The sequence below is a fragment of the Poecilia reticulata genome, chromosome 12, assembly GCF_904066995.2.
Source record: "Poecilia reticulata chromosome 12, P_reticulata-male-v2, whole genome shotgun sequence".
Lineage (NCBI taxonomy): Eukaryota > Metazoa > Chordata > Actinopteri > Cyprinodontiformes > Poeciliidae > Poecilia > Poecilia reticulata.
In genome coordinates, this window is record NC_088841.1 from 9,436,835 (window position 1) to 9,461,219 (window position 24,385).

The 24,385-nt window shown below is 39.4% G+C and overlaps 1 protein-coding gene across 2 annotated transcripts in view; it reads left to right on the forward strand.

The window, feature by feature from the left end:
• The window catches only part of LOC103473406 (carboxyl-terminal PDZ ligand of neuronal nitric oxide synthase protein), a 52,252-nt gene that overhangs the window by 13,053 nt on the left and 14,814 nt on the right, over nt 1-24,385 (forward strand). For both annotated transcript variants that reach the window (XR_001777173.2, XM_008423637.3), the window contains exons 3-8: nt 14,677-14,769; nt 14,853-14,911; nt 15,455-15,563; nt 16,545-16,692; nt 18,290-18,465; nt 23,285-23,446. Coding sequence is in view for 1 of the 2 variants with exons in the window: in XM_008423637.3 (XP_008421859.2) it covers nt 14,677-14,769; nt 14,853-14,911; nt 15,455-15,563; nt 16,545-16,692; nt 18,290-18,465; nt 23,285-23,446 (747 nt within the window). In the remaining variant the exon portion in view is untranslated. The remainder of the gene's footprint in view (nt 1-14,676; nt 14,770-14,852; nt 14,912-15,454; nt 15,564-16,544; nt 16,693-18,289; nt 18,466-23,284; nt 23,447-24,385) is intronic.

The following is a 24,385-nucleotide window of genomic DNA, read 5'->3' on the forward strand; positions in this document are numbered from 1 at the left end:
CTCTCAGTGCTGCATAAGACAAGTCCAGCAGCATCAGGTCAAACGTACATCCTGTTTTACTGCGTTTCTGTTCTAAGAAACAAATGAAAACAAATCACAACGCCCCAAGATTGTGGCTCATTTACCAATTTTTACATTTGAAAGTAACAAACTTATTAAGCTAGGTTAAAGCTGTTGCAGTTTCTCTACTTTTCTCCAATGGTAAATAAACATAAAGCACTCTGAAAGTCATTCCTGGTTTTTACAGCTTGCACCATTTCCATGACCTTTTCTCCAGTTCTTGTTCTTGTGCAGTCGTCATTGCACATTCCTGCGAAGTTTACAGACAGTACTTGGTTTTCGAAATGTAACTACTATGAAGCAATCTGTTAATATTGCTGCATTGGTCTAATTTCATTGTTTTTAATCACATTCTGCTTTCTGCTGTTGCGTGTCCCACAGATTGCATCAGCATTCCTGCAGTATGAGGGGATTTTTTTATTGTGAGGGGACATAATCTACCTAAATAGTATGGACCTGATGGTGAAAACATGCACAAGAAACAACTCAAATAACTTTAGTGGTACTTTAGAAAAGGCTTTTCTTTTGAACAGCCAGCTGGCAGTTGTGGCTAGTATGTAATGGTTGTCATGGAGACTTATTGACCCCCAAAGATTGGCGAGATGAGCTTTGTTCCTAATCCAGCCTTGTTTATCACAATTCCACTTGTAATAAACTTCTTAGTTATCACACAGCCTGTAGTTAGTAGTAAGTTGCAGATTTCCTTCTGTTGTAATTTCCTAACTTTTGACAATCACTCTTGACTTTTCCGTTTTGTTTCCCCAAATAACTTATTCCCTTATGGAACTAAGAAGACAGAAATGACTATATACGAATCTCTTAAAATGTTGCCTTAGAATAATAAATAAATGTTTCTTTAGTGGGAACTCTTGCTTCTAGAAATTTACCGGAAGCCTTTTTGCACATCTTTACCAGGGTAGTCTTTAATTGCGATGAGGTGATGTTTACACTCTGCAAAGCCTCATTTCCTGTTAAATAATTGCTGTTCATATAGCTTTTTTTATATTCATTTCAAATGAAGTCATTCATTTCACCAGACTTGTGTTCTTTTCATATATCACTTAAGACGTCAGGTTTGTAAGCAGCGCCTTCAGGCATGGGAGCGCTCTGTAAGCATGAGTAGGCAGATAAACTAAGCTCATTGTGTTATGGTGTCGTTTGTTGGATAATGATTCAGGAAAGTGCTCCAGGCCTTTGAGCTGCCAGCATAGGCTGCCCTACTTCTAAATGTAATTTAGGCCCCTGTGAGTATGTGTGTTTGTGTATTCATTCATCTCATTTCTCTCATCTTCCTCCAGTGATCCTAAAGAAAACCTGAAGGTGTCATTGGGGCCTGTCATAGCAATGCACAGGGAGAGCAGTGACTGACTTGCATGGCAGGCACTCATTGTTCTACAATGAAATACTGCTACTTCCGGCGCCCACCGGAGGTAGCAGTATTTCATTGTAATTTGTAGAATTTTTGGCAAATCTATATTCATGATAGAAGTTACATCTCTCTTTTTGGTTATTGTACAGTATTTAGTAAAACTTATGGACACACTGTCTGCTATCAGAGAGCAGAGGCTTGTAATTATGAGTTTAATCACGGGGAGAAACAGGAACACAGCGCAAGGCGGTGAATTAGCATTAGCACAAACATTAGCATTTCACTGCCCCCCATTAGCATTAGCCTTTTCTCTAAAAAAGCTTTTGGTTATTTTTATTATTTATTAGCCACACTTACTACACTAAATGGGGTAAGTCAAAGTAAGACAACACGCTAGTGATGCCCCACATGCTAATGACAGCATTTAGGCTAATGTTAGCAACTTGGCTCATTTTAACTTGTACACTAATTTTGACATACTGAATGGCATAAGTTAATGTTACTCAACATGCTTGTGACTCTCCACATGCTATTGGGTACATCTCAGCTTACTTTAGCATTGATGCTAATTTGTAGCATCAGAACGATGGGGTCCAACCGACGGGCACACTGTGGCAGGCCCCATTTAAATTTCTTCAGAAAGTTTCTAGTTCTTGCTGATGCCAGCTTCCTCACTCTGCTTTTTTTCTTAACTTTATATCTCTCTCTCTTCGTAAAACGTTTGCTCTCCTCCTCACTCAGGTTTGTGTTCATTTAAACATGCATGAAGTTGATGAGCTTTAAAAGCTTCAAGTTCAAATCCCTGCAGACATCCTGATGTCAAAATTTCCATTAAACACTTACCTACACAGAGCTGCTGTAGCTCAAACAACTCCCTGCTTAACACTCGGAATGACTAAATACCTTTCATCTGGTTATCAGCCGTTCCATATAAGTCAATCATTTTCCCCCCCTATGACAGTGAAACCTTGGAATATGCTCCTGTTTGTTTTGTCATATGTTGCATGATGGTAAAACTCTAAAAATGGATTAAATAGGGAAACTATTTTATGTAGGTATTAGGTAAGGAATTAAAAAGAAAAAAATTGTAAGAAATCAGAAGATTTATGAGTTATAAAAGTTTATATGAGTTAAAGGAATAAATTTTCTTCTTTGCTCCACTTAAACAGTTTAACTGACTCACAGCATAAGTTATATGAGCTTCATCATTTCTGGCAAGAGAAGTAGTCGAAGATCCAGCCAGAATTATGAAGCTTGTTGTTAATTACAAAGAGTTTGTGATTTCTCTGTAACTTGCAAAAAGATATCGGTCTAAAAATGAGTGGGGTTGTGTATGTGTTTTTGAGTCAGTATTTATGATTTTGAACTTGTGTAAATTTGAATTTCCCAGGATTAGAAATTTTGTTCTCTATAGTCAGTTGGTTTTTCTCTTCTTTAATGTCACTATGTGAATGATAAAGCACAGCTAATCCTAAACTTTCTAAGCTGTGTGAATGAAATTTTCGTTGACCCAATGACGAGGTTGAGATTGTCATTCTGTCATTCAATTTGGCCCATCCTTTGGTCACTCTGTTATCTACATACGGTAAGATTTTAAGGAAAACTTAGACTGTTGTCTGGAACTTGCATCTGAAATCTGTGAAGTTTGTGTTGTAGATAGTCTTCTGGTGCTATTTGTGTACTGAGCTCTACTGCAGGGAACATTTACCTCTGTTCTTCCTTTTTATTGTTATCTCCTCTCATTACATCAGCCAATCAGGAAAGAAAAAACTGAATGAGTAATGAGAAAGGAGACCTGAATCATATTCGCCGGAGACATTTCCATGTTACCAAAGTGGAATCTGTTTCACCCAAAATCTCTGCTTTCAGGTTTCCTCCTAGAACCTTAAAATATATTTTCTTATTCCAACTGAATCTCATTCAGTCTCATTTTCCTGAGATTGGAGAGTTTTTTTTTTTCAGCTAAACATGGCAGCATTCGTCCTTGGATTAAATTCCCATGCCATTCTTGGATGCAAGGTGTTGACAGCAGCTGTAGCGATGCCTGGGTCACAGGATACTTAGAGCCATAATTTCCTTTGAGGCTAAATATCTAAACAGCTGTTGGTTGATTCACCACACTTAAAAAAACTGGACTGCCTTCAGATGATTGAAACGTCTAACTCCATAAAGGTCATTCGCCAACATGAGGCGGTAAACACAGAAACACTGATGCTGGAAAACAACTTTGTTACTGTGGGCACATTTTCTAGCTGACCTTTAAATTTAGCTGATCTCATAGTGTGGATGTAGAACCTTTTTCTTGCCTCGCAGTAATAACAGGAAAGCATCAGAGCGGTCATCCCCGCTTATCCCTCTGCATCCCGAGTCCTGCACATCTCCAGAAAGTCCTTGGATTCTACACCAAAGACACTTATCTAGCGTGATCCCTTTGAATGTCTGTAATCTGCTGCTGTTTGTGGATGGGAAATCGGATGCCCTCTGAGGGCCATCAAATGCAAACACAAAGAAAACAACTTGACTCTTTCAGCTAACTGAATAGAGTTAGTTGATTCAAACCCTTTTTGTGCCAATCTGCATCTTTTTTTTGACACGCTGTAGTTCAACTTCATCATTCTTTCAATAAAATGTAAATGGTACAGAAAAATAGGATAACACTTTATTTGAAGGGGCGTGCATAAGACTGACATGACACTGTCATAACATGACATAACACCTGTCATGAACATGGAGCCATAAACATTCATAAAGTGTCAACTTTGCATTAAAAGTGTCATTATTTACCAAATGACACTTCATGACAACAATCATAACCATTCATCAAGACTCCTTCACATTCATAACAGGTACTATCATGTTTATGACAATATTATGTCAGTCTTCTGTACACCCCTTCAAATAAAGTGTTACCAAAAAAATTAAAATACTCCAAATCCATCGAGCCATCAAATGTCTCCCACTTATCTGAAGTAACGCTGAGTTCCTGTAGTTCATTCTGTGGGGCTCGCTGTGGGTGTGCCGCAGGGTCTCGTTCCAGTAAGACGCACCCAGACGCAGGTTTTAGCAAGGTAATATCCAACACTTATTTTGAAAGTGAAAGCACATTGCTCAATTTGTGTAAATGTATGATAGTAGGCAAGATATTGGGGATTTACAGTATCAAGTACAGTATCCATCAATCCATTGTCTCACTTTTTCAAGACATCATTGAGGATCCAGAAAGGAATATTCTTCTACAAAGTGACACTTTCCAGCTCAGTCAGGAGGACCTTAAGGCATTTTTAGACTGATTTTGGGTATAAAGGCTCTCCGACATGTTCTGGTTCTGCCACTAGGATTTACCTGCACAACCTCAAAGTAAAGGCATGCAGATATCCCAAACACCCTCAGCAATCCCCCATTTTGATCCCCTTTTCACCTGAATCCATCTAACTATCGTCTGCTTCATCTTATCATCATATAGTCAACAAGACAGTTGAACTGCTACAGTTGAGACAAAGGCTGAGCCCTGACCTGGAGGGAGCAATCTACTAAATCTTTATGCAAATATGTCACATGTATACGTATTTAGACTGGAGGCTTTAGAAAAGGCTGACTATGATAGATTATGCTCAACATTCTGCTACTGAATTGCACCACAAGTGTTTCTGAGTGTTTCACAGATTCAAACTACTTGTGGTTGAGGTCTTTGAACGCCTCCTGGCCTCTCGAAGCCTCTATCAACGGGCTTTTCACAGCAAATTTGGAAGTGAGTCGCAGATGGTGCCCCAATTCACGCCCAGTGTTTAACCCCCTAAGACAGGGTTAGCGTGTGCTGAAGCACTGACCTTATGCCTGTCATTGTGCCAAACTTTATTAATTTTTTTTTGCCTTTTGTCTGTTTCCCCAGCTTGTCCCGGTTGAGCATCCTTCACCTCACATGTCCGTTGAGTCTTATCTTTTCCTATTACTTGTCTTGTGAAGGTTTCTATGTTAAGCCCCAGACATGTTTGCCGACATGTTTGCAGATTTCTGCATGCGAGCCATTTCTTGTTGGTCCTTGGTGGTCTTTAATCACTCATCTAAGTACTGGAATTAAGATCATAATCCTTGATTGGTCTATTTATTTCCCAGCAGCTTATCTAAGTTGTCTGGTAACACAATTTATCATTGCTCATGGTTGTGTTATTACTGTTGGAACTGCAGATTAGTTGCTCAATGGTGCGCCAAAACACAACAGTTGATTTCAATAGTAGCGGATTAATGCCTTATCTTGAAAGAAATTGTCACATTATCGAGTTCATACTTGTGTAAAGCATTAGGTTGCACCGTATGGTACAGATGTGTGCTGGTACCAGTTGTCGTTCTATAGGACAAGGGGATTTTAGCGACTCTGATCTGACAATATTTGTCCCAGTAATCCTATTAATCTCATTGTCACTTCGAAAGGATACAACAATGGCCGTGTATTACACCATGCATTGTTTTACATTTCATTTGCCTTTATACTCATCACATTTTTGTAAGACGTTTAGACACAGTTTGTTTTGTGATTTAACTAGCGCATTGTTTCACACTTCCATCTCTAAAAGCTTTAGTAAAAACGAGATTTGGCTTTAGTGGCCAAGATTGTGAAAGCAAAACAAGAATTTGACTTCAGTTCCATGTTGCTCTCAATTATTTATTTTAATTTGAAATCTGTTGAGTTCAATTGTAAGATTAATTCCCGGTTGGTCCATCCATCCATCCAAAAAAGGAAACTTATTTTATTAAGCATATTTCACTTGACTGTAAAGTTTTCTCATGTTCTGACCTTTACAGGAAATGAACACAATGCGTTGTGTCGGTTTCCGTGCACTAAGAGACGGTATCAGACATTCACAAAGCATGTAGAGTTTGCTCAAAAGATCACCAAATTTTCCACCAGTTACTGTTAGAGGCAAAAAAGAAGATGGATGACCTTAAAAACTGCTTTATATTGGCTTGATATGAGTCTGTAAAAAGCACACCCACTTTCTCATTGTGGATCTTGGCTTGTTTGAAATATATGTTGGTGTTATTAAACTTTCATCTCACTAGACGTTAGAAACTGTCGAATTGATTTAGCATTGGTAACATTATCAGGCTTATGCCAGCACTGATTACTTTTATTTTCAGTGTGCATTATAGATACCAACGTCAACCCCTTGCAAACCTCTCTGTTGTTTGTTATTAGAAGCAGGTTTCTGGCGTCTTCAGATTGTTCTTTTGTACTTCCTCCGTGTCCCATGTGACCAGCCGAGAGTAGCTGCCGTCAGCGCTCTGGGACTGGCTGTCCGTTTGCTGTGCCACTCAGCGGTTCATTCAAGCGTTGGTCCATTCTCACTCCAAGGCCGTCATTGCCTTCGGAGTGCCTGCCTGGGTCTGCTGCGGGGCAAAGCTGATACATCTGACAAGATCTGAAACTGGTGGTTTGCCAGAGGGGCTCCATATTCAGCTTGGTTCTCACAGGTGTTTATAAGTGCTTCAGTTTGACACCAGAACACACTGGGCAGATCAGGTCACATTTATCTGTTTGTTTTTTGTTTTTTCTCTCAGATTTATGAGGACATTTCTTTTGCTGCATTTGCTTGTTATTTACACAAAGCTTTCACTTCCTTGTTTAATAAATAAATTGTATTCATATACAGATTTGTTACTTTCATAAAAAAAACAACTTTCTGTACTGGGTCATAAAGATTAAGGTCATGATCAGTGGTGAAGGTCGAGGTCAATATTCCTCTTACGCTTTTCTGATCACTGATGACGACAAAGAGCCAATTCACTCTGAAGGTTTGTTCATCTCCGCTGTCATGGGAGTAATTCTGCTCTCCCTGCATGGCCAGCAGGAAAATTAAATTAATCCGAGACTAGCAGAGCAGCTGTGATCAAAGCTCGGCTTTTGTTTTTTTACATTTTATTATCATTATTTCATTGAACTTCTGGGAAGCAGTTGCTTGAGTGGGTTTATTGTGAAGAAAATGAAATGCACTTATAGCAAATGAAATAATCATGAACCAAATGATTTAAAGGCTATATGTTGACCTGCAAGACTTTGTTTCCATCTTTCTACGTTCAGATGGTGGGCAGTAGCCCTGTCACTTCTGTTACCCACAGTCAGCTCCTTGTAAACTGAATTGCAGGGGGAAAAAGCATTAAAATTCCCTGGAACTCCCCAAATCCTTGGGATTACAATGAAGGGGTTGCTAGGCTGCGATCTATAGGGCCTATTGTGGGTTCCTATATGGATTTAATGGTTGAACAGGGAGCATCGGTGACCCACATTGCATCCACATTCCACCACTGTTTTCCATTCGGTCTCTTGGCACTTTCCCCCTGGATTTCTCTTTCTGTGATTTGCTGTTGCTAAATCCGCCTGTTTTATCCAATTTAAAGATGTCCATTAGCAGCACATGTGGACCCACACTAGTCCTTTTTCAGCTTTACCCTTTGAATTTCTCTCAAGCAAGACCTCTCAAAGACAAATGAAGGAACAATGACTGTAAGACTCAGTGGCCTGTGATTAAGAGGTTGTTGGCAGCGACAGATTAGAGCCAAAGGGTTTATTTACCGTAGCCGCAGTAGAACCACTTCAACCTAATGGGAGGCTTGTTCATGCCGTTGCACTTGGGGAAAATTTTTATTTTTATTTTTTTAGTAAAATTTTGATCTGAGTTATGTCCACTGTTGCTTGCTACTTTACACTGTAAAAGCAAAGATTCTTAATATTAAACCCTTAATGCCATTGGAAGGTTTGGATCTGCTGGGCAGGGCTGTAGTACTTTACCAGGGTGAAGATGACTCTTTACTCAATGGCTACTTGTTGGTGTAAACCAAAGTATGGGTGAAATATAAAATAGCTTTTTCACTGACTGAGAAATTTAAAGCTTTTAAACCAACAAGAACTAAAGCCGTTTTCGCACTGCAAGGAAGGGAACGGTTTCAAAGTAGGGCTGACCATGTTTGCATTAGAACTTCCGACAGGTTCCACCCGGCCCCTTGGAACCATAAGAGCTGTGGTTCCAATCGGGCCGGCCAAGCGGTTCTGTTTAGAATCAGCAGCTGATTGGCCGCTGGTTGTTATGGAGTCAGACGTTGATTTTCCGTTGACAGCTGGCTCTCACTAAACTGTATTTTATTTTGTAAAGACTGCTCTTTTCAATATTTTTATTATTAGTTTTAATTAGCAATGGATTTGTCTCAATATAGTGCAATAACCTGGTCTAATGATGAGGGGGTTTTTTTCCTCCGCTTACTCGCTGATGAACGAGTACAGAATGAGCTACATCGGTCAACGAGGAAAGAGAAAGTTTTCCGCTGCATCTCTGGGGAAAAGGCTTCGGTCGCTACATCGAAACCATTTAGTTTAAAAAATAATGGCGTCAGGTACAGCTTTGATGGCGACTTCAGTGTATATGCAAACACAACAGGGCTGCAGTACGGGTGGAACCGTTCCGTTCCTTGCCGTGTGAAAATGGCTTAAGAGTCATGGAATGGTTGCCATGGCAAAATACAGGAATTGGAGTTCCCTAGCATTCACAAATCATGCATGGATATTGGGTCACACATGTGAACGAGTTAATTTCCATTATTTCGATCCATTTGATTGGGTTTTGACAATTTTCAGCAGAACTTTTCCTGACTGCCTGAAGAGGTAACCCGTTCATTTGAATAAGGCATGTTTGAGTAAGTCATTATGCAAAGCATGCAGAGCTGCGGGCCCTGAAGGATAGGTTTGGGAAACTCTGCTGGTGAATGCACTATTGTGGGAATATCGTTTCTCACATCAGCATGAGACACTTGGAAGGATTTTCCACCTCAAACTGGCTAGTGCTAAAGCAAATTATTAAAATAAAACAGTTTGGTTTTCCCCAACCTAAGAAACACTGTTACATCTATTTATGTCTTGTCCATTAAATCACTGGTTTTATTTTACATTTTGTGGAGGACCGGTTCGCGTTCAGACACTTTAACGACACAAATTGGATTGCTTATGACATTAACTCTCCAAAAAAGGACTAATGCAACTGGCTTAATTTATTAACAGCTGTAACTCAGGAATAATGCAGCATCAGTGTCAGCTTTGGTTGCAAAAGATTGCATCACATATGACACAATATGGTTAAACATTCTGGTTTAAGGATGCAAGATATATTGGCACTAACATCAGTATCATGTTGAGGCAACAAAAGGTGTTTGTGAATGTTTGGCAGCCCCGCTGATTTCTGATCAGTAATCAGTGCTGTAAAGACGAGCCCCTTTCAGATCATCCTTTCATTCCATGACATTACACATGTTTATTTCACAGTGGAACCCACTGGTAGGTCCTGACATGGACTGGAAACCAGTATTACACCCCATATTCATCTCTGGGGGGCAGTCATGAGCATCCATCCACTATGAAGTGTCAGGGGTAATTGTTGCTCAGCAAAATTTGATGCAGGCAAACACATGCTGCGCACGTTTAAAGCATCGGAAACATTTGGACAGCAGGCAAGCAATGACGTTCACGAGGCAGAAATAAGCTTCTCCAAGTTGTTTTTTTATAAATTTGCTTCAGAATGGCAAATAGATGGTCTCCTGTTAAATGTTTGTCTCACTTTTTAAACTGCCAGGCCATAACTCATAACCCAGGCCTCTGTAGTGAGAGCCAGTTTTCTCTCCTCACTCAGTGGGCACAACGGCAGTCATCACTTTTCTCTTTGACACTTTTATAATACATTGTAGAGAGGAGCAGTGATGGAAATGCATCAAAAGACTGATGAGGCTGACGGCCCTAATGGTGACAGCCAGCATTTGAAGTAAATACCTCCAGTCTGTTTCCACTAAGCTCCTGCACTCATGCAAGAGTCACTTCCGTGGGTTTTGGGCTCAGGTTGCGGCTTTTGCACAAATCTTTTAAAGAGAGCAATTTAGAACTTGAAGCCAAAGTCGTTTGCATGCCTGTAATTACCACCCTAAATATTTTTATTGCAGTTCAGAGGGTTTCTTCAACTGTCACAGTGGAGCTCTGCTTAAACCTACCATTTATTTCTTCGTGGGTTTGCTAACGTCATTAAAAAAAAAAATAATAATAATAATTATTTAACCTTCATTTTACCAGGTTTAAAGCCCATTGGGATTAAAATTCTCTTTCTCCTTCATCAAATGCCGATTGCATTCCTGTTGTTGTTACACTATAATTGCATCAGAAGCATAAATATTTAACAAATGTTTGCACTTAAGCAAAGATAAAAATTTTATACTTTCAGATGCAATTTGAAAATTGAATTTTGCTTCTGTGTAGCGTTGGAATGAAGCTTAAATTATGGAAAAGCTGCGTTTTTGTTATGAAGTAAATTTAGACACTATTATAGCAACATTCGCCTGTTTGAAAAAGACACCATATTTTACATTTCATTGCTGTTGCTGACTTCAGACCAGGCCACAGATCTGGCACAGCTTTGAGGGTTTACATAACGTTAACATGGCGAGGGTTATCTTTCATATGAAAACCATTTAGCAATTACATTGATGCTATTTGTTGTTGTTTTCCCCCCGTGGTTAAAATAACCACTCTTGGTTTTGGGGCATTGAAACATTTTGTTGAAAAATTTAATGTTGGAAACGTTTCATAAGATGCCAAGAGACTTGGAGAGACGAAGATTATGAGTCAAACTTTGGGATGTCAACATCAAGTGCCAGCACAAACAAAAGCTTCACTCTATTTCATTATTTTTAAATGCTACACAGGTCACATTTGTCAAAATGTCTTAATTATTTTTATTTATTTATTTATTTATTTGACCAAAGAGGACAGTGTTCCTTAATGATTATTTTAAAATAAAAGTATGTAAAAACACTTATAATCCCAACACCAATTTTTCATTTGTCTTACTTGTTCCGTTTGTTTTTACTGACTATAAATAGTTGTTTATGTTTAGATTCTTATCCTCTTTCAAATGTAATGGAATTACCATTTTAGATGTATTTGTGAGCCAACCCTCAAATCAAAATGGGGGATTTATAAGTGGCATACTTGATGAAAGTGCAGGAAAATTGTTTAAAGTGCAAAGGATACAGATCAAAGGTTTCCCCCAAAGCACTGCTTGCTTTAAAATGTCTTTTTTTTTTTACACTCAGATTCTTAATAGATTGATGTTTCTGTCATCTTTTTTGGAAGCTGACACCACAAACGATACTGATTATTCTGAATTAGGTCAGTTCATTAGCAGCTCCAGGTAAAGAACCGGATCTGCACAGGAAGTGTGTTTTTCATTGGCTTTATGAGCTTCCAGTAATAAAGACAAACGAATCTGAATTTCACTTTTGAAACTTTCCTTTTCATCTTACGGCAACAGCACTTCACTTCTCGGCATGTTAGCTCTCACTTTAACTCCATTTTAGTGTCTCTGGTGTGTTTCTGCTTCTCCCGCCTATTTTCCGTTTAATCAGCTCTCCCAGGACTCAGGTCTGGATAATTAGCGACTGAAACTTTAATCGCTGTGGATTCAGGCCAGGGAGAGCCCAGCTTTTAAAGCGGACACGGGCAGATGATGAACATGCAAGCAAAACACTGTGCAACTACAAAACTGCTTTGGTAAATTAAGCCATTTATTTGCTCTCAGTCTGTTCAAACAGAGTGTGCATATCCAAGCGTTACACAAGAAAACAGAACAATAGCCGTCTCTAATGGCTTCTGACGGGCCTTGTTGACATAATGCTGAGCTAATTGTTGCATAGCAGCATCACGCAGCTGAATGGGAAGGTTGCCGTTCCCAGGAGATCCATGGATGATGATGATGATGATGATGATGATGATGATGATGATGATGATGATGATGATGATGATGATGATGATGATGATGATGATGATGATGGTGGTACCCCGCCTCTTTTGTCAGCTCTTCTAACCTCCAGTCATCGCTTTTAATCTTCATTCTTATACCGGTCGTGGTCTCCGTGATGACATTTGTTTTATTTCGCTGCAACGTCTCATTTGCATAGGAAAGCTCCTGGGAAAATTATTCACACTGATGCAGCACGGCCCAACTATTTATTGCGCATTTTAACATACAGTACAGACAGTATGTGTGCATAGCACCTGTTAATTATAGCACCGGCTATTCTCCCAGACACAACGCCCACCACAACAACAGATATCCAACAAGGCCCTGCAGACACTGACAGTTTCCATGACTTACTTCCTTCTTTCAGATTTTAAAAAGCAGTCTGTCATTGGAAATGTTATGAAATGGTTGACAAGAATATTGTATTTCCATATGCTTTATGTAAGATGCATTTATTTCGAAGTCCTGAAAAAATTTTGTAAACTAAGCCATGCATAGTTTTTGTTGTGAAAGAACTGAAATCGAAATTGGCAGTTTTTGACAGCACAGTACAGTGCAAATTTACCAAGTGGAACTTTTCTTTTTAAAGCTACTGTAGATGGAACGGCTATATATGTCGCATCTGATACCGAGCCTTCAAATTAGTCTTTTATTGTCATTTCATAACATTTACAATACAGCAGGGGGTTTTTTTTGCTTTCCTTTGGAGATCAGAAAGGTTGTCGGTGGCAGTATGACTATATTACCATTGTCATATCATAATCAGTGTAAAACCAAAAAGTGGCAGGCAATTAAGCAGCCACTTAATCTTAAAAATAAATTAAAAGTGTCCCTGTCTTTTTAAGTTGTGGGATTATTTCAGCAACCTTCGGTTGCATGTCAATGTGCCCCTAGGCAAGGCACTTCACCCAATATAAGCTAGCTAACAGCTAGCTTTACTTTACTTGAAAACTAGCAGCTTTTGCAACAGCAAATTATTGTCTACTACCACCTCCAAAGGTGACCATCAAACTATTATGTAGCTTGATGTCATATTGCAACTAAATTACAAATTGATGGAATTAAGGTCACAAAGCCTTCAGAAGAAATTCTGTTTTGGAAACCCAGCCTTATCACTGTAATACAGGCTTTTTGTTCTTAAAACAGCCATAGCGACTGATAATCACTTTTTCTTTGCCATTTCAAGTAAAAAAAAAAATAAAAGTTTGAAGCTCCTTTTAAAACCTTATTAGCTATAAAGATGCAAGTTATATCTTCTCACTAGCTGCTCAAAAAAAAACAAACCCTAGCAAACGTTGTTAAAAGTAGTTTTGAGAGTTCAGCCAAGAATATGGGCCTGTTTTGTTTTCCCAGCAGCTCGCCTTTTAACTGGAGGATTTTATCCTTTTGTTGCAAAGTGTATTCACTTGTTCTAAAACTTTAGTTTGGGTGTGCAGGTGTTGCAGCAGAGGCAGTGCATCATGGTTAATATTTAAGCTCCGCGCTTTTCATCTTGCTCTTGTAATGATGCTCCCTGGTGTAATGCACATTCCCACTCGCTTCATGAGCAGCTTGGCTACGACTTATGCTGATACACGCATAGATACACACTCTCACTAGTTTCTCTCTGTCCAGTTTTTCACAACGAAGCTAAAACATTGACTTGCTGCTACCAGCAAACAGCAGAAACATGAGAACAAACCGACCTCTCATCACATTAAATACATGTTCATTAAACGCGCATTTAGGAGTCAAGTCCCCAAGCAAAGCAGTCTCCTCTCAGCTGAATTGGACCGGCTTTAGCTCATGTTTTCCGATAGTCCCGCTGTGCGCCTTCCTGGATTGCAACTAGAAGGAGCCTAAGTGCTTCTTGTTTAAATTGGCCACTGATTTGAGGCGACAGAGCAGACATGCAAGGTGCCTCAGCAGACCTTGAGGCTAGCTGACGAGAGGGAAACGTGTTAAGTGCATGCACAGCTTTTGTTTTGCACTAAGCAAGCACAACAAGGATAATCACACAGCTTGGATGGCTTACTTTACTAGATGAGAAAACATTAGGTAGCTCTAAAGCCTCTTTTCTTATGAGTTTTCTGTGAAAACAACTCGGTTCTCTTAGCAAATATATTATTTTGAAGTGTTTGCTTTCCTGATTGATCTCCTGGCAACACCAGGATTTTACTCCGTCCAGTAAGAAGTGTTGGTGTCAATGTGTCCAGTTTCTAGCAAATGCCTGCTTACAAACGTATGGTGCCTTTCCCACTAACAGCATACACTCTAATGTATTTTATTGGGATTTATGTGTCAGACCAATACAGAACTACAAAGAGGAAGGGATAGATTTGTGTTTATTCTCCTGTACTCTGGGGCCCCTAAAAAGAACGTAGTGCAACCAATAATTGTCCTGTGTTGATAACTCGCGCCTTTTTTGATTTTATTTTCCAGTATGAATTCAAAGCCAAGAACATCAAGAAGAAAAAGGTCAGCATTGTGGTGTCTGTGGACGGAGTCAAGGTGGCACTGAAGAAAAAACAGAAGGTCTCACATCCCCGGAAAACTTTACTAGTTGAAGTTATAATTTTGTATCTATGTCTGACGGTGCTGATTTCTGTCTAACACAGAGAAAAGAATGGACATGGGATGAGAACAAGATGTTGATCATGCATGATCCGATATACAGGTAAGCTGAAAACTCAATTGTTGGTTAAAGATCTCCTCTTATGGCTTACATAGTTGGTCAGAAACATAAAAAGACCTGGACTTGTTACTGTAAACAATATGCCAATACATAAATCTGGCGTGTTTATTTGCATTCATCCCTCCCTGAGTTATTTTGATTGAATTTGTATCTTGTGACTGGATTTTGTCCATTCGTCTGAATATCAATCGGACTGGATGGAAAGGATTTCTGAACTTAATATTTGTTTATGTCTTACTGTAGCTTCTGAATGAGATTTAGATTTGAACTGGGCATGCATGAACATGACCTAATCTAACCCGGTGTCAATCCTCAAAGACTTTAAACTGGGACCAACTTGCAGGCTAAACAGGATTATGTTTTTTTGTTTTTTTATGTAAAGTGAAAAAGTTAAACTTTTCCCACTTTTCCTCACTGTTGGTTAAGTCATTATTATTAGTGACAAACACTTTAAAAGTCAGTGCCAACGAGCTTTGCGGATCATCTTGACAATTTTATTTCACTTCAGTCTGCTGTCATTTCCAGGATTTTCTATGTATCGCATGACTCCCAGGACTTGAAGATCTTCAGCTACATTGCAAGAGACGGCTCCAGTAATTCATTCAGATGCAATGTCTTCAAATCTAAAAAGAAGGTACAGTTCGGTCTATTCCTCAGGAAGTGCAGATTGCAGAGAAATCACACCTTTAGGTGCTTATTGATGGGACAAAAATGAATGATGCTCTGTCAAGATGTTAATCCACAGGCTGCAGAAGACTGCAGTATACGGAAATTCACCAAAATACTGAAAAACTGATAAAAATTGCTCATTAAAAGCACCGTATTCAGTCTAGTTATAAACTATTTGCCCATTTTTTTCCTTACTTGTTTATGTGTTTCTTTTTGAGATCTTTTATCCTGTTTATGTTGTCAGTCAGCTTATATATAGGTGATATTTTCATTGTTATTGTCTGTCAGTCATCAGGTGTCGGTACTGCTAGTGAATTTGAACCAAAAAATGTGATTAATCACATCATCCAAACCCATGTTGGTTTGGATGGCTCTTTTAAACGATTAAATAAAGTCATTTGAAATCTATATATATTTATTTCTCTAATGTTATAATTATTTTCGATGATCCGAAACATTTTAGTTTGAGGAAAAAGGCAAAAATAGAAGAAATCTGTTAGAGTTAAATACTTTTTTTCCACGGCACTTAATTTTCTTTCATTTTAATAATGGATTCCTTTCGAAATTCATTTTCTATTTATGGCGGTTCGGCTATCCATTTTGAGTTTTAAATTGGATCTTGAATTCAATTTTCATTGGCTTAGTTAATATTCACCCACTTAGAATTATAGCCTGCAGTGAATACAAACGAGCTGCGCTAAAGGACAACGAGTACAAATGCACATTTTAGAAAACCATCTCGTCCTTTTCTTCTTTTGAGACATTCCTTTGTGTCTGCCATACATTATCTTGACTCAGTTGTTCCATAAGTGATATTATATTCTTTTTGACAAAAAAATTGATAACCGAATTGTAAAATGTGTTTCTGTGTTGCTTCTCTTTCGTGCAAGCAGCAGATATTCTGCTCACTTGTCTCCACGTTAGCTAACTCTTCCCTCCCACTCAGACTCAGGCCATGCGTATTGTGCGAACTGTGGGTCAGGCGTTTGAGGTTTGCCATAAGCTGAGTTTGCAGCACGCCGAGCAGGAGCAGTACGCCGGCGGACAGGCAGACGGCGATAGCGACAAGTCGACGGAAGAGCCCAGCAGCCACGGTGAGGACACGCTCTCTGTAGCAGGGCACAGAAAAAACACACTGACCATGAGATCTCGTGAATCCCTTTGGGCTGAAAACTGTAATGTTTCTTCCGGTTGCCGAAAGATTAACTTCATCTGGCGAAATTACCAGCGGAGGAGGAAAGTGACAGAGAAGCCAAGAAGGGTTTATATTATGAAGAGGGTGACTGGAAATTTCTGGATGGGTCTGTGTGCAGATTGGTGAATGAGTGTCTCCACCTGCGGGCTTGTTGTTCTCTGAACTGACACCGGCTGTCAGGCCGCCTAGCGAGGAAGAAGCCAGTACTTGAAATGTACATAGCAGAGCAGCAACTAGTTAAAACACAACTCAGAATTTGTGCGAATCTAACAGTAGAAGAAAAAAAGAGATTCTTTGCTGGAGACGTTTTATAATTAAAACAAACAAGAGACACTTCAAAGCTGGGAAACGTTGAAGTCTAACTCTGGGTTTCTCTCTTTCATTTGAAGGATTTGCTTTTGTAATGCGTACTAAATTTTTATTTTACGGATTTGTTTTCGTCACACGAGAAAAGAAGTGCAGCAGTTGTCAAACTTTGTGGGTTATTTCGTTGTGATGTCGGGCACCTGTTGGGAACATCTGACACAACATGTGGTGACACAATTAGCTCTCATCCAATTCACTATCAATGATTAATCCCGAATCTGTCAGCTCTGGCATCTACCTGCTGTTTGTTGGTGTGTCGGTGGTAAGAATGAGCCCAAAGTTTCTTGTTTGTGCATAATTTGCTGCAGCGATCTGACCTGGATATGAAGCCTCCTGAGGGCAAAAGTCGACTTTTTGTTTCAGTCTCAGGCAGAAACAGAAGAAGAAGATGTTGGTGTTATTAAAGTGTTATTTTTCTGGTTACTGCAACCTCAGAAGCTGTGGATTAAATTACTTTTCATTTCTTCAAACTCCAGCTGCTCAGTGGACCAAAACAAACAGCAGAGAAAACCAAATGTGTTTGGTCTTTTTTGCGTTCGATTATGTTTTACGTTATTTCAAATCTTAAATGCAGATGACTCTGCAAGAGAGTTGTTATAATTAATACACTGTGGTACTAGAAACCAGACAATTTACGATTAACATAAGATTGATTGAATTGCCATGCATCCACCACAACAAGGCACTTCAACCTCTAAATATTTAGTTTCTGTAAGTAAATTTGACTGCGGCTTTTAAGATTAGACTTCCATGCCTTATTATAGGTGATGTCACCATCAAACCTTACCAGATTTTTAAATTTTGATCAATTATCCTACAGCAAAAGCACCGGGGCCCGGTAAAGCAGGATATGGCACAAACTTAAGAAAACAACAGACCAGTTTCTGTGGGCTGAAACTCATCTGAGCTAATAACTGTAATTTACGCAGTGAGTCCACAGCTCCCTGGGATCGAAAAGCTCTTCATCACGTCTGGATAAATTACTGTTTGCTCCAAGAATAGCTTTCAGTCGTCATACCATCTATGTGTAATGCGAATTTAATTAATAATTTATGGCCAGACATTTGCACGTATAGGACCTAAAGTGGAGCATTGTGTGTGTGTGTGTTTTTTTTTTTCTTTCTCCGCAGCTCGTGAGCTCACAGGAAGTGAGCGTAATGAAGAGGACGAGGATACAGACGAAAGAGGGCGAGGAGGAGGAGCAGGAGATCCTTCGACTGACGGTTCGCTGTGCGAGAAGGCAGTTGGTGAGATCCTGCAGAGCCTGGCCGAACTCAACATGGTCAAACCAGGCCAGACAATCATGGTGAGGAGCTCAAGGACGCACTGTCGCACCTTGAACCAGTAGAGCTACGTAAACTGAAATAAGAGCTGTGTGTCATACTGATGCTTCAGTATTAGCGGGTCTAATGTTTGTGCTTTAGAATTACGAAGCTCCGTAGTTGTAATGTGCTTTGTAATTTGAGCAGATAGTTGTAGATCAATACTTATTTTACTGTATTTTCAGATACTACACATGGTCTTGGGGATTCGGTGTCCCTCTAAATGAATTGAACAATTTTTAAATCATCTTTTTGTTGCAAATGTATTTCTATTTCTTCCATGAAAAGTCATCTTGACCAAAATGAAACCTTGTCTTGTCTATCGGAGAGTTTCATTATATATTAGTCGTAACAGTAACACGAATTTCATGAGTGGCTTTTAATAAATAGCACATAATATTTGGAATATTATGCTTTAGATTGTAAACGAATAAACAGTTATATATTTTGTGCTTGTGATAAGCGTTTAAAACTCGGAGCATTTTATTTTGAAACAGGTTTTTAAAGCGCATTTGTTTGCAGGCCAGCCACAGCAGCTCTCAGGTGCTCTCCAGGCAGTAAAGAGTGCACATTTTTAAAGATATGTGGCTCTACTTTTAAAGCAACAGAGCAATAGTCTGCCAAAGAAAATCCTTTTAGTCTGCCATAAAAATCCCTAGGAAGATATAACCTTTGCTGAATCATAGAACGAAGTAGGAAAACTGGCGACAGTAAAGTTTGGAATTGATTTTATGTTACAAACCATGTTAGTTCGCACTTAAAGACCCTGCTTCTAACAAAATGCCTTGAAAACTGTAGGCCAACAAAAAAAAGACATCACTAATGTAAACCTGCTAGAAAAAAAACTCCTAAAAAGTATTTGCTCTCAACAGAATTCAGCTAAAACTCAAACATTTTTAATATAGTATTATTATATGTGCTGTAGATAGTTTCAGCTCGTCTATGGCTCTGCACCGAGTTTTACAGCCATGTGCGACTTGAAAAATGATTCATACACCTTGAACATTTCCCCTTTTTCATGTTGCAACACCAAACTACAGGTAATTTATTTGGGATTTACGAGATAGAGCAACAAAAAAATACACAGTTTAATCCTTTCTTGACTTGTGAATATTTTTTCACAAGTCCAAAGACACAAATACTGTGTCTTTTGTGTCCAAAGACACAAAAACTGTCTTTGGATTTTGCACCTGTAACTCCGATACCCCTAAATCAGTGGTTCTTAACCTTTTTTGAGGTACCGAACCCCCCAGTTGCATATGCGCATTCGCCGAACCCTTCTTATTCCAATCCCCCGCCCTCGACACACAAAATAATTAAAATAATTTGCGGTATTCTGATTTAGTAATGTAATTATATTAGTTGTGTTACCACCCCCACACCACTAGAGGCAGTACCAACCCCGAAAAGACACGACTAAGGAGAAGATTTAGACTACAGAATTTGGTAAAAACTGTGAGCTTTGCTGAAGTAAATAAAGACACAAGTTCAAATCCATGCTGAGAGTGGAGCTCCTTCAATCAGGGCTCCTCCGCAGCTCTGATTGGCTAAGCAATGTAATGTGATCCTCTGCAGCAAGTGATGGCAAAGCGGTGCGCGTCATCACGACTTTACACAAGTGTGTCTTTACCTCCGCGGCAGAAGCTCTGCCGAACCCCTGAAACCGACTCACCGAACCCCTGGGGTTTGACCGAACCCAGGTTAAGAAACACTGCCCTAAATAAAACCTACTGGCAGATTTTCCTGTAAACATGTGGCTCTTGTAAGTTCCTTTGCTCTCACTCTCCTGTCTATTCCATCCCAAACTACCTGCAGGTTTAAGTAGTAAGTAAGGTCAAAGGTAGTTCTGGCACAGCTTGGCTTGTAGGTTTTGGTAGAATCACCTTTGACGGCTTAATTAACCTTTTTAAGTCACTAACTTATATCTTGTTCCCTGAAAAAGACATATTTGTATAGGTATGTTCAGTATTGGTCAACCTACCTAATAACTAAGTTAAGTTGAATTTGAGTAAAACTGGAAGAATCGATGTGTTCTAAACCCTTTAACATTTGTATTGTCTGTGGTGTGAAATCTGGCAGTTGAGGTTAAATATATTTGTTTTTGTTTCCCAATTTTTGAACTCTTGTCACTTTCTCGAAAAGCTTTTTGTTCGCTTATTATGGTCTTTCGATCTTTTCCATTGTTGTTCAGCTCTGAGTTTTCTTACAGAGAGCATCTGACAGGTCTGTACTTCTCATTAATCCCACTAGTCCGTAAATCTTGCAGTAAAATGACTCAAAGTTCATTTTTTGGTGTCAGATTATTCCCTTCGCACTTCCACCTCCCGTCAGTTCTGACGTCGGCAGTGTGAGGCAGCACAATCTTCCTAGTTTGAATGATTGCAGGTTTCCTGGCCTCAAGCTGCATTTTGCTTTTTTGTCGCTGTGGGATATTGACTCCGCTCCTGCGATTCAATGTTGGGTTTCGGCTTTTTGAGCGCAGAGCTTCCAGATGGCTCATTAAGCTTAGCAACTGTAGAGTATCTGACAAGATCATTTCCCACAGCTCTCCATCGATTAATACCAAATAACGTTTGCACAAAACGCCTCGCTCCTTGTTGCATCCGATAAATAGATGACATTGTATTTAAAGGTGTAAATGTTTGACGCGCTAACAGACGGGACGCCGTCCCTGTGGGAGATGGAATTATTACGCTGCAAAAAGACAGACAGGGATTAGTGCGGGGAACCTGAATGTTCCTGCTCGCCTTGTAAAAAAAAAAAAGGGGGGGGACACCTAATCCCAAAACCCCCCGTCTGCTCTCTTTGATTTCTCAGAAACGTCACAGTAATCCATCTGAAGGGTATATATATATATATATATATATATATATAGATGTGCACACACACATTTAAAATTTTGCCCCCCCGAGAGGTAGTCCTGGCCCCCCCTTGGCCCCCCCAACTTTAAAAGTCTAGCTCCGCCACTGCTAATCAACCACCGCTGTGCTCAGGCGAAAACTTATTAATAATCACAATATAGACATCAAGCCTGACAGCATAATGTAACAGACAGAATGTTATGTTTTGGTGTTTTTGCTACTTTTTTGTGTTTGTTTTCTGTTGTTGATTCCCCTGATCAGTAATCTCTGCCCTATGTGCTCGTTGAGCTGTTGTCTGTTGGTTGCCATGACAATGGGTCATGGCAACAAAGCCGACACACAAAGAGCGAGAAAAGGCAGAATAGAAGTGGTGTTTGGTTCTTCACCTGTTTATCAGCTTTATTGTACCTTTATTGTGGCGCACTGTCTGCGGCCGCTGCAATTCCTAAAAGTTAAACAAGCGACAAAAACTGAACTAATCATCAAACTACGGTTCCTACAACATATTTAAAATAAAACGATTAACCAATATAAGAGAAATTTGACCCTTCTTGCAACTAACGGAAACAAAATTGTTTATAGATTTGTATCACAGAGAATTGATCAAACATCAGTTTTCTCCTCTTTATTTTAAGTTGTAGATATATCTGATGACAAATGATGGCGCTATGAATATTTTTGTGACAGATTTCTCCTTGTCCTGCATTGGGATAAAATGGATTCTGGACATAACTCAATGAATCACATAGCGACTAATAGGCGCTGTCCAATCCAGTAATACATATCAATTAGCAAGAGTATGAAAGACATAAAAATAATTAACTATACTATATTAAGAAACTATATTTAATTCTCAGTGCTACATGAAGCTCATTTTGGAACAATGCAAGTTAAAAACATTTTGCAACAAGTAAATTAAGTCCAATGTTAGGTTTGTGTAAGCTAAACGTGAGAATGAGATGTTTTATACATACTGGCTTATGCTGCCACCCCTGAAAAAATCCCTGCCCCCCTCTTACCACCCCATCAATATTTTTCTAGATCCGCCCTTGAGGATTAGTAAAATTGTGCAGTGATAACTCAGGACTAGGATTTTAAATCACTGCCTGTTAAAGATATGTTGAACAGTAAGATATCCTAATTAGGACTTCTCACTGAGAAGGCTGTGCATGTGTCAGACATTTGGCCTAAAGTTGTGGTTTTAACCCATCTTTGTTTTATATAGACTAATTGGAAAATATGCTTTCAGGCTCTTTAAGGAAATGTCTTATGGTCAATGACACTTATGTCACTAATTAGATATGTGATTTTAATTAGTCAAAAATTATAATTTATTTTCCAAAAACGCGTTTATATTTTTTTTTTATTTTTATTTTTTCAGTAAGCTAAGGAGTCTGTGTTAGTATGAGGCTTCTTAGTCATTCACATTGAGCTTGCTTTAGTTTTTGTTGTGCTGTGTTTCCCTCTAGTGGTGGAATGGGGGCATTACATAATTGCATAGCCTCATTTTGTGTGCCAGCAGAAAGAAGAAAAGGTGCAAATATATATCCCATGTGTTTTTGTGTAAACATGTTCTCTCACTACACACTTATGTTTCTCAGCGGGATCCCAGACAATATGCTGATTTACTCGTTTTCTCCATTCGTCTTGGCGGTGCGAAAGAAAAGGCTGGTCAAGTTTAGTGACTGCACCATTTCCTCAGGGAAAATGTTGCTGCTGGAGATCATCTGGAAAATCACTTTGAAATTCCCGTGGGGTAAACCGGGAGAGGCACGAACCAGAGTATTTACGCGAATGATCTGAAACCGAGCCTGAATTGTGCTGTTTATTGTTATTAGACACCTCAGGTTCTGCTGTTAGTGTATCCAATAGTTGTGGGATTTGAAAAGAGAAGACTGAAAACCACTCATGATCTCCGTCTGTGTTTAATAATATTTGTCAGGACATCGACAGACGGTCCGTCTTCACTGTGACGTCTCAAGGCATCACTCCCAGCAGCCCTTGCTCTTCGTCTCTCACTCCACTGGCTTCTCAGCACTACCTGCAGCTCCTTCAGCAGCAGCTGCAGCAGCAACAGCAGCACACTCAGGTGGCCGTCGCGCAGGTAGGACACACAGCAGCAGCCACACACACTCTGCTTACTGTGTACAGTAGGAACAATTTAGCAATTCTGCTCTTTCTGGTTTGGGGATTAGAAATTTTGCAGTAAGTGTGACTCTTGGGCTGAATAATAAATCAGTAATAATATATATAATGATAGAGACATGATCAATATCAGTAGATGATACTTCTGATAGAAGATTCAATATTTCACTGAACTCCGATCCAAAAACCCACAGCATTCTGGGGGATGTAGGCAGAGGAAAGACTTTAGCCGCTCAACATCTCACAGCTAACTAAGCAAGGTGTGTGGCATCAACTAGCTCACTCAGTCTATAGTTACCTAGCAACAACCTGTTGAGTATTTTGCCTGGCAGCAGTCACCTCGTAACTGCTTAAGAGTAAAAAACAATGGCGTGGAGTTAAAGCTTCAGATAAACCAGGAAATGTCAAGTCACCAGTTTGGCAGTATTTCAGATGTTTAAAACAGAAGAATGAATCAATAATTATTGATATTGACTAATTATGTGGCCTTGAGTCAAGAGGGATGCATGCATCTCTGAAAGAGTAGCAATATTTTTGATGCTCCTGCAGAACCTGTAGCTCCAAGATTTGGTCCAATCCAAGAGCCCTTAAAAAAACTGGAAGGGCATAAAGTGCTGAACAATATAACAATAATCTGAACAGCAATAAGAAATAAGGGCCTGATGCATCCTCCTCCACTTTTTGTGTAGAAAACATGCCCAGTGGGATCTCTGTGCCGGTAACTTTAAAACATCAGAATCTTTTGAGAAGTTGTTTATGTGCATCATCAGTAAAGACTTAAATTTTTTTGTCAAGATTCTGCCAGTTGAATCTGTTTTACCACTTGAAATCTTTCAGGTTTTATTTCACCTGCAATTATAAAACAAGCAGATGTTGATTTTATACCCCTAGGGGGCAG